Source organism: Armigeres subalbatus, chromosome 2, assembly GCF_024139115.2.
Source record: "Armigeres subalbatus isolate Guangzhou_Male chromosome 2, GZ_Asu_2, whole genome shotgun sequence".
In the NCBI taxonomy this organism is placed as follows: domain Eukaryota; kingdom Metazoa; phylum Arthropoda; class Insecta; order Diptera; family Culicidae; genus Armigeres; species Armigeres subalbatus.
In genome coordinates, this window is record NC_085140.1 from 100,928,362 (window position 1) to 100,941,997 (window position 13,636).

Here is a 13,636-nt window from a genome sequence, read left to right on the forward strand (position 1 = left end):
GTAGACTCACAGCCGGAAGTTGTTTCTGACGGTTTTTCCGCTCCGGCATGTTTGACTAGCAGGTGTGAAAAGCGATGCGTGTGCTTTCTGGTTGTCGAACGTGTTCATATGTAGACAGTAGTGTGAACCAGTCATGATACAACGGAGCTGATAAGGATGATATCGTTCGTCGAATGGAGGACACGTAACGCATCTTCTATTTTTAGTCGGGATTTCGAGGTGGAGAGTTTGTTTTGCGGCAAACATCATTCATAGCAGTGCCAAGTCACGGAACAGATCCAACAGGGAAATGCAAAGAACGTGATGGTGTAGTACAGGATCGAATGATAGTCCCATTGGCAAATTGATATATTCAATAAATTGCATGAAGGCAGACAATATTCTGTGGCATGATAGAAGAAGCCTCTTATAACTGGGAAATTTTAGGCTTGAAAAAATATAAAAAAAAATGCCGAAGAAGGAGGTTTGTAAGAGAAGAGGAAACTAGATTATACAGACCGCATCGTGCTTTCGTGCTGTGCGGTTCTTTCTCTTTGCGGAAGGAAGTTTTTAATACTACCCGAAGCTATTTTAATTTCAACGGTGCTTCTTAGCGCTATTTCTACCCACTGATCCCGTTACGATCTTTGCAAGGACCCGTGCCTTCGTTTTACGTTGGACCCGTTTGCGGAAGTAAAATTCCGACAAGCGGTGGTAATCCTGCAGGGACACCGTTCTGGGAAAACCTCTAAGAAGGTCACGTCTCCACGCTCAGCAATGAGTATTAATAAAACAAGAGGAAGGGGAGTCTCTGAATTCTCCACTTCCTTCAAAGAAACAAGGTTTCAAGACCGTCCTGCCCAAGCGCGGAAAAAATAGAAGGAAGCTGGAGACTTCAGATATTCCTTCTAAATCTAACGTTGACATTATTTCTTCTCCCATCGAACTGAGCAATCAGTTCGATTTGATTAATAACGAATTTGAGGAAATCGAATCTACCTCTAGCCCAGGTGATTCGATTCATGCGAAGAAACAACGGATTCCGCCAATTGTGGTATCTGTTGCCGAGTTTTCTGGCTTTCGGAATGAAATCTTGAGTAACCTTCGGGGATCAAGGTTTCATTTCAGATTGCTAGGAAGGGTGACTGCCGCGTTTTGCCGGGATCCTTTGACGATCGCAAACGTCTTCTCCAGTATTTAACTGAGAAGCGCCATAAATTCTTCACATACGACGACAAAACTGAGCGATTGTTCAAAGTCGTCTTGAAGGTCTGCCCAGTGATGACAAATCACTGGATGAGATTAAAATTGAAATTTCTGAATTACTTGGATTTTCACCAGTCCAAGTAATTAAGATGAAAAAGAAATCCCACTCTGGTACTTCCCAAAGGGCATTTCTCAAGAATTTTATTTAGTTCATTTTAACAAAAGTGAACTAAATAATATGAAAGTTTGGAAAAGGCCTGTATTATGTCCCATGTCCGTGTTACATGGGAACATTTCCGCAGGCCTGGGGAAATTTACAAATCCCACTCAGTGCCGTAAGTGCCAAAAGTGGGGTCACGGAACCAAACATTGCCACATGGATGCTAAATGCATGATTTGTGGTGGAACCTCTCACGCCAAGGACGCTTGTCCTGTGAGAGAAGATTCCAATAAATTTAAGTGTGCAAATTGTGGGGGTAATCATAAATCCAATTTCTGGGAATGCCCTTCACGCAAAAAGTTTTGAATTCCGTGCAAAATTGATGACGGGAAATTCAATCGGATCCCAGATTCGACGGGTAGAAATTTTCAAACGCTCAAATTTCGAAACCAGTTACCGGTCGAGCAATTCATACCCACCACAATTCACAAACAAATTTTGCTGCTCGTCAACGGGTAGCAAGCACTTCAGTAAATTCCAATTTTTCGAATGTACCTACGTATGCAAACATCGCTGCTGGTAGACAAAATTTCTTCTCAAAATGAGGTTTATACCCATGTCCCAACGGGAAATAATGGTCATGTTGTTGATTCAGGTAGCATGACTGCTTCCGATTTTGATTTTTAACTGAACAATTGCATCACATGATTGATGCAATGTTCAAAGCAAATACCATTCCAGAAGCTGTTCAGGTTGGTATAAAGTACACACAAAAATTGTTATCGGACTCCGTTAATGGATCCAAATAATTGTGTGAATGTTCTAAATTAGAATGCCCGCTCCCTAAAGGGTAAGGAAGATAAATTATTCAACTTCCTAACAGTTCATAATGTGCATATTGCCATTATAACTGAAACGTATTTAAAACCAGGACTCTCCATTAAAAGAGATCTAAACTATTTTATCTACAGAAATAATTTACAGCGCCTGTGGTGGGGTCGCCATTGTCATTAATAGACGTATCAAACATAAATTATATTCTTCGTTTGAAACCAAAGTTTTCGAAACCTTGGGAGTTTCTGTTGAAACAAATTTTGGACAATTTTCCTTCATTGCAGCCTACTTGCCTTTTCAATGCAATGGGCAGCAAAAGAATTTGTTGAAAGCTGATCTTCAAATTCTGACTCGCAACAAATCAAAATTCTTCGTAATTGGTGACTTCAATGCCAAACACCGTTCATGAAATAATGCTCAAAGCAATTCCAATGGTAAAATTTTATTTGAAGATTGTTCTGCGGGATATTATACTATTCAATATCCCAATGGACCAACTTGTTTTTCTTCCAGTCCAAATCCTTCTACAATTGATTTAGTTTTAACGGATTCAAGTCAGCTGTGTGGCCAATTGGTAACTCATGCTGACTTTGACTCTGATCACCTTCCTGTGACGTTTGAAATCTCACAAGAAGCCATTTATAATCCAATCAGCTCTACTTTCAATTATCATAGAGCTGATTGGGATTTATATAAAACATATATCAATAGGAATTTTGATGTTGATATTCCTCTCGATACCAAAAGTGATATTGATAATGCTCTCGTATCTTTGACAAATTTAATTGTCGAAGCCAGAGGCATTGCAATTCCAAAATGTGAAATTAAATTCAACTCCATTATTATTGACGACGATCTTCAGCTACTGATCCGTCTTAAAAATGTGAGGCGAAGGCAATACCAAAGAACTCGCGATCCTACTTTAAAAGTTATTTGGCGAGATTTGCAAAATGAAATTAAAAAACGTTTCGCTATTCTGAGAAATACCAACTTTGAGAATAATGTCTCGAAGTTGGATCCCTGTTCGAAACCCTTTTGGAAATTAACGAAAATTCTTAAAAAACCTCAAAAGCCAATTCCAGCGCTTAAAGAGGGAAATAAAATTTTATTAACAAATGGCGAAAAGGCTCAAAAACTTGCTCAGCAGTTCGAGAGTGCCCATAATTTTAGTCTAGGTCTCACTAGTTCAATTGAGGTTCAGGTTACACGAAGCTTCGAAGACATTCTCAACCAAGATAATGTTTTTGACCCTTCGTTGGGAACTAATTTGGATGAAGTGAGATCTATTACTAGAAAATTTAAAAATATGAAAGCCCCGGGTGATGATGGTATTTTCTACATACTTATCAAAAAACTTCCTGAGAGCTCTTTATCTTTTGGTTAATTTATTTAACAAATGTTTTCAATTGGCATACTTCCCAAGTAAATGGAAAAGCCAAAGTTGTTCCAATTTTGAAGCCGGACAAAAATCCAGCTGAGGCTTCTAGTTATCGCCCAATCAGTTTGCTTTCTTCAATAAGCAAACTGTTTGAAAAGATTATTTTAAATAGAATGATGGTTCATATTAATGACAATTCTATTTTTGCTGATGAGCAATTTGGTTTTCGCCATGGGCATTCAACCACTCATCAGTTATTAAGAGTTACGAACTTAATTCGGCTCAACAAATCTGAAGGATATTCGACTGGAGTTGCTCTTCTTGATATAGAGAAAGCATTTGATAGTGTTTGGCATGAAGGTTTGATTGTAAAATTGATGAATTTTAATTTTCCTCTGTACATTATTAAACTGATCCAAAATTATTTATCAGATCGCTCACTGCAGGTAAACTATCAGAATTCTAAATCTGATAGATTACCTGTTAGAGCTGGTGTACCCCAAGGCAGCATACTGGGGCCCATATTGTATAACATTTTTACTTCTGACTTACCTGATTTACCACCAGGGTGTCAAAAATCTTTGTTTGCAGATGACACAGGTCTCTCAGCCAAAGGGCGAAGCCTTCGTGTCATTTGTAGTAGATTGCAAAAAAGTTTGGATGTTTTCTCCACTTACTTGCAAAAATGGAAAATTTTCCCGAATGCTTCCAAAACTCAGCTTATAATTTTCCTACATAAGCCGAGAGCTTCTTATTTGAAACCTTCTAGCAGACATATTGTCACTATGAATGGGGTTCCAATTAATTGGTCCAGCAGAAGTCCTAAATATTTGGGACTTCTGCTAGATCAAAATTAACTTTTAAAATCACATTGAAGGCCTTCAAGCCAAATGTAACAAATATATTAAGTGCCTATATCCACTTATAAACAGAAAATCAAAACTTTGTCTTAAGAACAAACTTTTGATTTACAAACAAATTTTTAGACCAGCCATGTTGTATGCTGTGCCAATATGGACTAGTTGCTGCAATACCAGAAAGAAGGCACTTCAGAGGATTCAAAATAAAATTTTGAAAATGATTCTGAAGTTACCTCCGTGGTATAGTACCAATGAACTTCATAGAATTTCTAATATTGAGACATTGCAACAAATGTCCAACAAAATAATTTCCAATTTTAGACGAAAATCGTTGCAATCTTCTATTGCAACGATTAGCTCCTTGTACCCTTAGTATAAATTAGGTTAAGTTTAGTTTAAGTAGAAAACATTGTAATTCCTACATGGTTTAATTCAACCAGAGGAAATATCGTAACTGCCAGAGGCAATTGAAATGTATTAATAATATCTAAAAGCGTAACATAGCAAATAAGGATGATAGTGTTAAGAAAACACGGAACACCTAGTCTAAGAGATAAATGCATGTATTAGATCATTAGCAAATAAAATTAGCTTTATGTTGTCAATATTCGGATGGAGACGCATGGTAGTTCATATGAACTAGATCAAAATATAGTAACTTATAGGGGAACTGGGGGTAGGACGCCCACGTTAAGGAAAATGCCATTTTTATCAATGAAAACCACCATTTCAGCCAGTTTTCATCAGCGCATACTGAAGAACAGCATATCTGCGACTGACTACCGATAACAGATATCTAATTGTCCATTTTATTGCACAGAAATTTGATTTTTAAAAAGCACCCGAAAAAAAATGATTTTGAAACCATGCGGGGTGAGATGCGCCAGTGGATGGGTTAAAACGCGCATGTGCTTATCGTACTGATTTTCATTTTAATTGCCTACATTAAGGCAATTAACTGAATGTTTCAGCTGTTTCGGTCATACGAAATGAGCATGGGCGTAATGCCCCACACCGACCTCAGAAGTTTGAAGGCCCATAAAATCGTTTTAAAACCATTTTTGACGACGATTTCGTGTGGAACATAAAGAACACGAGTAAGCAGCATGGCCTACTGGCTCAATTATTAATTTATCAATGTATAACAGCGACAGAAAGACTAAATTCCACCGAGCTAGAATTGCATCAAAACACGCAAAAATCGTTTTTCGAGTTTTTCATGTATAACTAGAGAAAAATCATGAAATATATGTATCCAATGGCAATATTTTTCATTGCTTTATCGTATAGACTATTGAAAATAATCAAAATGGGGATATTTAACCTTATTCAGGGGTGGCGCGTTTTAACCCCTATGGGCGTGCTACCCCCACTTCCCCTAAAACGATTAAGAAAAAGATCCAATATCAAATTGTTGACGTTCCTATTATGGTACTGAGAATGAAAGCATACGTTCCTGTAGGCCTCGATTTATTTAATTGGCACATATCAGGCTTCTATAACTAAATAATCGTAAAATATTTTTCCAAAAACGAACAAGTGGACGAAGTGGATTTGAATCATTTGTTTGAGAAACTGCATATGTCCATTTTACACAATTTCGAAAAAACAATAATAAACTGTTTTTGAACAAATTGGCACCAAATCTTTCGATTTCTTCGATACAGATCAATAGTTTTTGGCAAAACTCAACACCCTGGGGCACTTCCAGTGCAAAAACTGTAAGCAGTACTCCATGATTGCTCTTCAAAGTGCGTGGACATATGTAGTTTCTCAAACAAAAGAAATTTTTTTCATACATTCCTGCACAAAATTTTTTTTTTCGTACTTTTTGCCAGGATACGTTCTTTTGGACAAGGATTCAGAATATATAAAAATCTCATTTTGGCCAAAAATGATACATATGCAGTTTCTCAAACAAACGGTTCATTTAGGATGCGAACCATTTCACTCATTTGTTTAACTTTTTGTTAAAATTTGACAGTTCAATGGCTTTGTTTCCATCGTGGTTTTACTCCGATGGCCATTTATAATTTATTGTTATAAATTCTCTGCCCCGGACGACGGACAGTGGTATATAAATGAAAAGACGAAAAATTTCACCGGGAAAGTTGAAAAATCGTCAAAATGCAACATTTTTACAACACAATTAGTGATGACTTTGTTCTTTTCAATAACAACATTTATAATAATTTGCTGGAATTTTTCGGATTGGAAGTTCCTCGACTTCCCTGGGCATAAAAATATCATCGTGTTAGCCTCATGATATACGAATGCAAAAATGGTATCTCGGCTTAGAAACCTCGCAGTTAACAACTGTGTAAGTGCTTAATGCACACTAAGCTGAGATGCGGCAATGTCCCATGAAATGCCAATATGAAGAAGATGATTCATTTATTTAGCTTTCATTTGAACAGATAGCACCAACAGATAGTATTGATCAGGGTTTGTACTTTTCGTTTCGTTGAGACGAAATCAAGCGTTTCTCGAGCTGGAGGAGAATCTTTTTTTGGAGTTTGTAGTGAAAAACATCTTGCTCCCACCCCTCTTTCTCTAGAGCGAGCCTAGAAGATAAATGAAAATCGTGCCTACTTGAAGAATTTTTCTTTTCGTTTCATCACTTCTACGCCTCACTCACTTTTCGCGAAAATGTTCGGTACCTAAGCAAATACAAAAAAAAATATGACCGCAACAGGATTCGAACCTAGAACATCAACAAAAATGGCGATGGGATGTAGTCACTACAGCCATACCACCACATCAACTGCATGTAGGGAATAGGTTGTTTGTTCCATAAATGCTACTCGGAGGAACTCCAGAAGGTATTACTGGAGGAACTTTCAAAGGAATTCCCGGAGTAACTCCCGAAGGAATTCCCGCAGAAATTTCGGAAGGATTTGCGAAGAAGCTCCTCCCTAAGGAATTGCTGGAGGAATTTCCAAAAGAAATTTCTGAAGGAATTCGCGGAGCAGTTCCTGGAGAATTTTCTGATAGAATTCCTGGAGGAATTTTTGAAAGAAACTCCAGAGGAATTATAAAAGGAATTTCCGGAGAAATTTCAGAAGGAATTCTCGGAGGAATAATTAAAGAAATTTCAGAAGAAGTTCTCGAAGAAATTATTGAAGGAATTTCCGAAGGAACTCCCTAAAGAATTTTCGGAATAGCTCTCAAAGAAATTCCTGGATAAATACCCGAAGGAATTCCCGAAAGAATTCCCTAATGAATTCGGAGTAATTCCTAAAGAATAATTAAATAATTCCTTCAAGAATTCCTCTGCACGCACAGCTGAAAGTATGCTTGGGGAGAAATATGCTCTTTTTCGGGAGAATGGGACTACCTACAAAAGGAGTAAAGTTTGATGCATAAAAAGCATAAGTTTTACACATTTTTCCTATTTTTATGCATAAAAGGTAATCATTTGTGAATAAAAGATAATCATAATTGTGCATAATATTTATTCCTTTTTATGTGTAGTCCCATTCTCCCACAAAAGAGCGTACTTTAAAGTCATAAATGAATACTTTGTAGTCAAAAAAGCATACTTCAAAGTCTTTTGTGTGTAAGCTTTTTTAGCAGTGTGGGGATCCTCCAGGAATTCCTCTGGGAATTTTTCCAGGAATTCCCGCCGGAATCCATTGAGGAATTATCGAAGGTGTTCTTGGATGAGTGCCCAAAGGTGTTCCCGGGGGAATTCCTGAAGCTGTTTCTTGAGGAATTTCCGAAAGAATTCCCGTATAATCTCCCGAATAAATACTCGTGGGAATCCCCAAAAAATCCCGGAAGAACTCCCGAAGGATTTCCCAGAAGAACTGAATGAAGGAATTTCCGCAGGAACTCCCGGAGAAGCTCCTCAGGGAATTTCTTCGGGAATTTCTCGGTGAATTACTTTGTGAGTCCCTTAGGGAACTCCTCTGGGAACTCCTTCGGGAATTTTCCTTGAATTGCTTCTGGGGCTCCTCCTTGAATTCGTCAATGAATTCCTTCGGGGACTCATCTGGGAACTCCTTCGGGAATTTCTTTGGAAATTATTTCGGAAACATCCCTGGGAATTCCTTCGTTAACTCCTCTAGGATATTCTCGTGAATTCCTCTGAGAATTTTTTCGGGAATTCCTCTGAGAATTCTTTCGGGAATTCCTTTGGGAATCCCTTCGTGAATTTCTCTGGCTATTCCTTCGGGAATTTTCCAGAAATTCCTTCGAGAAACCCTCTGGGAATTCCTTCGAAAATTCCTCCGACAAATCCTTCGGAAGTTCCTCAATAAACACCTTCGAGAATTCCTTTGTGAAAACCTTGAGGCATTCTTCCGGAAACTTCTCCAGGAAATCTTCCGGGAATGCCTTCGGAAATTCCTCCGGGAACTCTTCCGGAAATTGCTTCCCGAACTCATCCGAAAATTTCTTCGGAAATTCCTCCAAGGTCACCTTCAAGAATCTTCCAGGAATTCCTTCGGGAATTCTTTCGGGAATTCCTCCTGGAATTCTCCCGGAATTTTTTTCGGAGATTCCTCCGGGAATTCCTACGGGACCTAATCCGGGGATTACTTCAGGACTTCTGGGAAATTTCTTTAAGGGATTTCATCCGGGAATTTTCTTATAGCAATTCCTGAAGGAATTTTAGTAAGAATTTGCGGGTGAATTCCCGGTAAACTTTCTTGAGAATTTTTCGGAGGAATTCCTGAATAAATTTTTTGAGGAGTTCACAAATAAATTTCCAAAGAAATTTCCGGAGGAATTTTTTGAAGAAATTCTCGGATTAATTCCCGGAGGAATTTCCGGAAAATTTTTCAGATGAATTCCCAAAAGATTTCTCGGGAAGAATTCCCGGAAGGATTCCAGAAGGAATTCCTGGAGGATTCTCGAAGGTGTTTTTGGAGGAAATTCCGGAGAAGTTGCCGAAGGCATTCTCGGAAAAATTTCCGAAGACATTCTAGGATGAATTCGGGGAGGGTTCCGGAAGAATGCCCGAAGATGTTCTCGTTGGAATTCCCGAAGGTGTTGATTGAGGAATTTGAATTTCTGAAGTATTCATCAGAGGAGTTCCCCAAGTTGCCAGAGATATTCCCGAAGGAATTTCCAAAGGAATTCCCGAAATAATTTCCAGAGGAATTCTCGAAGGATTTCCCAAAAGAATTCCCAGAGGAATCCCCGAAGTATTCACAGAGGAGTTCTGGAAGAGTTTCCAGAGGAATTCCCGGAGAAATTCCCAGATGAGCTCCCGAAGTAATTCACAGAGAAATTCCTAGAGGAATTCCTTGAAGAATTCCCAGAGGAATTCCCGGAAGAATCCTCGAAGGAATTCCTAGAAGAATTCTCGAAAGTGTTCTAGGAGGAATTTCCTATGGAATTCCCGGAGGAATTCTCAGAGTGGATTCTCGATGGAATTTCAAAAAGAAATCCTAAATGAATTCTCGGAGGAGTTCTCGGAAGAATTCCCAAAAGAATGCCCGGAAGGAATTTCCGAAGGAGTTTATTGAAGAATTTCCGAAGGAATTCCCGTAGAAATTCCCGGAGGAATTCTCAGAATAATTCTCGATTGAATTCCCGGTTGAGATTCCGAAGGTATTCCCGGTAAATTTCCGAAGCTGTTTATCGAGGAATTTACGAAGGAAATCCCGGAAGCATTCCCGAAGGAATTCCCAGAAGAATTTAAGAAGCAATTCCCAGAGGAATTTTCGAAGGAATTGCTAAAGGAATTTTCGAAGAAATTCCAGGAGGAATTTCCGAAAGAAATCCTGGAGGAATTCTTTAAGGTGATCTTGAAGGAATTGAATGCGCGAGGCGTGGAGGTGTGAATTTTCGAAATAATTCTGAATTTTCTGAAGCGATTCCCGCAGCAATTCCCGGAGAAATTTTTCTCTGAAATTTCGGAGGAATTCTCGAAGGTATTCCCGGAAGAATTCCTAAAAAAAATTCGGATGAATTCCCAGAACAATGCCCGAGCCCGAAGGTAGTTCCGGAGGAATTACCAAAGGTGTTTATTGAGGGATTTCTGAAGGAATTTCCAAAGGAATTCCCAGAGGAATTTCCGACGGAATTTCCTGAGGAATTCCCGAAGGTATTATTAGAAGAATTCTGGATTGAATTCCAGGAGGATCACGGAATTAAATTTCCGGAGAAATTTTCGAATGAATTTGCGAAGGAATTTCCTAAGTAATTCCCGAAGAAATTGTATCACTCGATGGATTTTCAAAAATAAAAAATCCGGTGCGAATTTCCGAAGGAATTCCCGGATAAAATTCCAAAGAGGAAGCATTTTCAGAGGAATTGTTGGAGTTGTTCCCAAATAAATCCCTTCCCTCCAGATAAATTACTTTAGGAATTTGTTAATTCCGTTGCAGGAGGAATTCCCTAATAAATTTCTGAAGGAAATCTCGAAAAAATGTTCAAGGAGCTCTAAATGAATTTCTTAACGAATTCCTTGATTAATTCTAAACAAATAATTCTGGAGGAATTATCTAATTAATTTTTGGATGATTTGCTGGAGAAATTTACTTTAGAAACTCATAGAAGCTCATTGAGGATATTTCAATGTAATTACTGGACAAATTTTCAATCGCAATCCTGAAGATATTCAGGAATTCCTCCGAGAATTATTCCAGAAATTCCCTTAATAAATTCAATTTGAAATTATTACTGGAATTCTTTCGGAGCATCTTAATTCTTTCAAGAATTCCTAAAAGTTATTCCGCGAATTCCACTCAACACCCTTTGGGGAATTTTAAACAATCCAAAGAAATTCTTGTAGATTTTTTAAGGAATTCCCGAAATTCCAAAGGAATTTCATACGGAATTAAAGGAAAAATTCCCAAATGAATTCCTTAAACAATTCTTATAGGAAACTTGAAAGAAATAATGAATATTCCTGAATGAATTCCCAGAGAAATTCCTGAATGAATTGCTGGAGGTATTACCAAAGGAATTCCATGAAGAATTTTCAGAGGAATTTCCCTAGAAAATCTAGGAAGAAATCCTAGATAAATTTATTCCTAAAATTAATTCCTGTTCCAAGATATTCCTAAAGCGATTTACAGCAGTATTTCAGGAGAAAATCAATCGATGGAATTCCCAGCATGATGAGAGCACATAGAAATTCCAAGAAAAATATCATAAGGGAAGTTTAAGAGGAATTCCTGGAAGCATTCTTGTAGGTATTGCTGGAATATTTGAAGGCATTCGTTGAGCAACGTCTGAAAGATTTTTTGGTGTGGAACTATTGAAGAAACTATAGTGGTTCCCACAAAATAATTAATTACTGGTGATAGGTGGAAAATGGTTTGGGGTATCATTTTGTACGCGGCATTTCTCACATTCCACACTCATTTTTCCACTCCTTCGGTAGCTGCTATGTTTCCCAGATTCTGACTATCAGCCTATGCAGACAATTGACCAGCTTTTCGAGGCCCATCTTGATGAATTCAGCTCCGACACCAAAAAGTTGTATAATAAATCTCTGTTATGCACTTAAAAAATTAATTTCATGAATTGGTGAATCGCTCGACTGAATAATTAGTACAAAATAGGCAAATATATGGCTGATTCAACTATATTTGCCTATTTTGTCCTAATTATTCCCTCAATTCGAGGAACTCACCAATTCTTAAATATTTTTTTGTTCTTTATTATAGAAATTGCCAGCCCTTGGCTGGCACACCTCTGTGGAAAAAATAGGAAAAAAGATGGAACGACAAGGACTTTATGCTCTTAATTAGTTTTTCGCTCAGCTTAGTTTCCCAGTCGCCCTTCCAGTCTCGCTTTAACTCAACTACTTCAGCAAAAGGTAAACATCTACGAGCAAATTAATTACCGCTCCCGAGACGGTAACGACGTGACCAGTTTAAAACTACTTACCAATTGCTGTTACTATTCCCCATATCCGGATCAGGGGTCGGAGGCAATGACACGGTCCGCCAAGCTGTCGCCGCCGGTTCCTGCCATCCATTATGCAATGTTTGGCGTGAAATGGCTTCTTGCTGTTCCTTATGCCGGGGTGCGCCAAACTTTTCACTTTGGGCGAGCTTGGCGAGTACCCTCGAACCTCTAACGAATTGGCGAATTTTAAAAGGGGTTCGCTGGCTCCCCACCCCACGACGTCGGGTGTGGGGATGGTGCGCTATTGTTTGTGTTTGTCACTCTCTCCCTCTTTCTCTCTCTCTGTTGTTCGATGAGCAGAGCAGTTGGGCTTGCTCCGGATGCTGTTATGACGGCTTGAATGTTAATTCTTTGATTTATATTAGCATAACTTTTGTTCTGCTTCACTGTTTCACCAACATCGGCCGAGTACACTGGATTGGAAAATAGAACAAAAAATATGAACTTCAATATTGAACCATTTTTTGATTTTATGCTTTTTTATGTGCTTATTGATAAGTAGGTATCTGGTAGAAATAATCAAACAATCGGTGCCCCATTGCACACTGGTTCAGAAGCCCCCAAAACGTGCGTTTTTTAGTTTTCAACCTGAAAACTACATTTTAGAGTCATGATGTCTTCAGAAGAGTTGAAGGATGTTTCCTGGGCTTTCTTTTGATAAGAAAATTTCAATGATCTATCCACCTTGAAGGGCGGTATGGAATAAAAAAAATTACGAAGATGTACAAAAGCAGTGGTTGTTCTCTGCAATGTTGTAAAGAATGTGAATTAGAACATCTTTTCTAAAGACACAATATTGGACAAACGGTTTTGTACTTAAAATTTTTTGATTGATTCATGACGATCTAACATTATTTTGAAAGATTATGATTTGTTGATTATCGTATTTTGTTTCTGTGTTCCATCTTTGTTCACATTGCTTTTGAATCATTGTGTCAGTCAATGTACGTTTTTCAGTACAACTGTTACGTAAACAATTAAAAAATGGCTAACATGATTAGTTATTTATTGGATGGTTACAATCTTGACAAATGACAGCCATTCGTCTTAAATGTGGCTGTTTCGTCTTGATGGAGATTGTTACTATGCAATAAATAACCAATCATGTTAGCCACTTTTTAATTGTTTACGTAACAGTTGTACTGAAAAACGTACATTAAGGACTATTTTAAGTTGATTCAAAACAATAGTGGAACACGACGGAACAAAACAAAACATTGTGCATTCTATAGCTTAAAACCGAATCTTTCAGATGGTGGCTGTTTGGTTTGCCGCCTCTTGCCGCTTTTCATGGTGTGTTGATGTGAAAATTGACTATTTTTTCCTTTTCCTTAATAACTTTGACAGGTT

At 38.1% G+C, this 13,636-nt stretch overlaps 1 protein-coding gene across 5 annotated transcripts in view; it reads right to left on the minus strand.

Moving 5' to 3' along the window:
• The window catches only part of LOC134210456 (uncharacterized), a 168,213-nt gene that overhangs the window by 60,490 nt on the left and 94,087 nt on the right, over nt 1-13,636 (minus strand). For all 5 annotated transcript variants that reach the window (XM_062686503.1, XM_062686502.1, XM_062686505.1 and 2 more), the window contains one exon: nt 12,266-12,699. In XM_062686503.1, coding sequence (XP_062542487.1) covers nt 12,266-12,356 — 91 coding nt within the window. In that variant the 5' untranslated portion in view covers nt 12,357-12,699. The remainder of the gene's footprint in view (nt 1-12,265; nt 12,700-13,636) is intronic.